The sequence below is a fragment of the Saccostrea cucullata genome, unplaced genomic scaffold (assembly GCF_032062105.1).
Source record: "Saccostrea cucullata isolate Sc308-1 unplaced genomic scaffold, CSIRO_AGI_Scuc_v1 ctg7625, whole genome shotgun sequence".
NCBI lineage: Eukaryota > Metazoa > Mollusca > Bivalvia > Ostreida > Ostreidae > Saccostrea > Saccostrea cuccullata.
Genome location: NW_026927198.1, coordinates 8728 through 10000, shown reverse-complemented (window position 1 = coordinate 10000; position 1273 = coordinate 8728). Strand labels below are relative to the sequence as shown.

At 30.1% G+C, this 1273-nt stretch overlaps 1 protein-coding gene across 1 annotated transcript in view; it reads right to left on the bottom strand.

Annotated features, from left to right (window-relative positions):
- Nucleotides 1–413, bottom strand: part of LOC134273702 (uncharacterized) — an 8398-nt gene extending 7985 nt beyond the window's left edge. The window contains exons 1-2 of the mRNA XM_062755909.1: nt 398–413; nt 1–333 (exon numbers count right to left, since the gene is read on the bottom strand). The exon at nt 1–333 is cut by the window's left edge and continues 1110 nt beyond it. Of these exons, the coding sequence (XP_062611893.1) occupies nt 1–333; nt 398–413 (349 nt within the window). The remainder of the gene's footprint in view (nt 334–397) is intronic.
- Between the last annotated feature and the right edge of the window lie 860 nt (nt 414–1273).

The window sequence follows — 1273 nt, the reverse complement described above, 5'->3', positions numbered from 1 at the left end:
GCTGAGTAGCTGGACCCCTAATTTTATTATGACTTACAGGAGGCTGCAATGGACCAGTATGAAGCACTCTCTGATTATTAGAAGAGGTTTGACTTGCTGGAGAATTATCTTGTTCTATGATTCCTGGTTTATTACCAGCATCTTTCAAAGCTCTATCATCAATTTGTCTTGGTGGGTTGCAAGTTTTTGATTCAGGTCTAGAAACTGCTTGCAAAGTCTGAGAATCCATTTTTAGATCCTTTACAGTCATCATTTTTGTATCAGGCTTACTTTCTTTTTCATCTTTCTTTTCATTTTTTTCCAAACTAGAGTTTGATTTTCCAGCTGCTGCAGCTGAAAAAAAAACAATCCCAGAATTAGCTTTCCATATTATTTTGAATTTCACAGTCCTTCTTACATATGTGTGTATACATTATTAGTATAAATTATGTATCATTTTGTAGAATCATTTCCAGACATTGTCATAGACAAACAACCCAGTGATATGTGTTGATTTCCTAACTTTTATAATCATAACTTGAATAATGTTCACAATAAAATTTGCATTATATCCATGCTAGTCTAGATTTTTTCATATTTTAGATTTTGATAAACTTGGTCTTCTTTCAGAAAATGATATGTAGCAAAAATAGATTTGAGTGCTTTTATATAAATACGAATTAACTGAAATATAACCTAGACATTGTACTAGCTAAGACCTAATATAAAAATAAGAGGAGAATACTTATCATAAGACCTAATATAAAAATAAGAGGAAAATACTTATCATATCTGCTTGTGTTTTAAATTTGCATGTTTTTATTCAAAATTTACTTGTTTTGTCAATGAGTGTCTGTAATTTAAAAGAGAGGGGGTATTAAATGTCACTGTGTTTATCTTGGCTAATTGGCTGGGATATCCCTGTAGAATTAAGATAATGAGGTGTGAACTGTGAACTACATAGTATTTTATAATTAATAACTCCACTGTAGACAAACAATCTTATAGAACAATTGATAGCACTCAAAACAATTATTTCAACACAGAAATAAATTGTCCTATTAGTTATACTTAAACATGTTAAAGGTACATTGAGTTTACATGTTCATGGCTAAGAGCTTTAATCTATTCATTTTTTTTCGAAAATAATTAAAGCACAGGGATCATGTATATATGTGCACTGCCAACATGCGGAATGTCCAAATACTTATAAATCACAGAAAAAAATATCAAATAATTTCTGCAACAATCAAAAGTTATTAAATATGAAGGTTCAAATCCAAACTGCATGAAT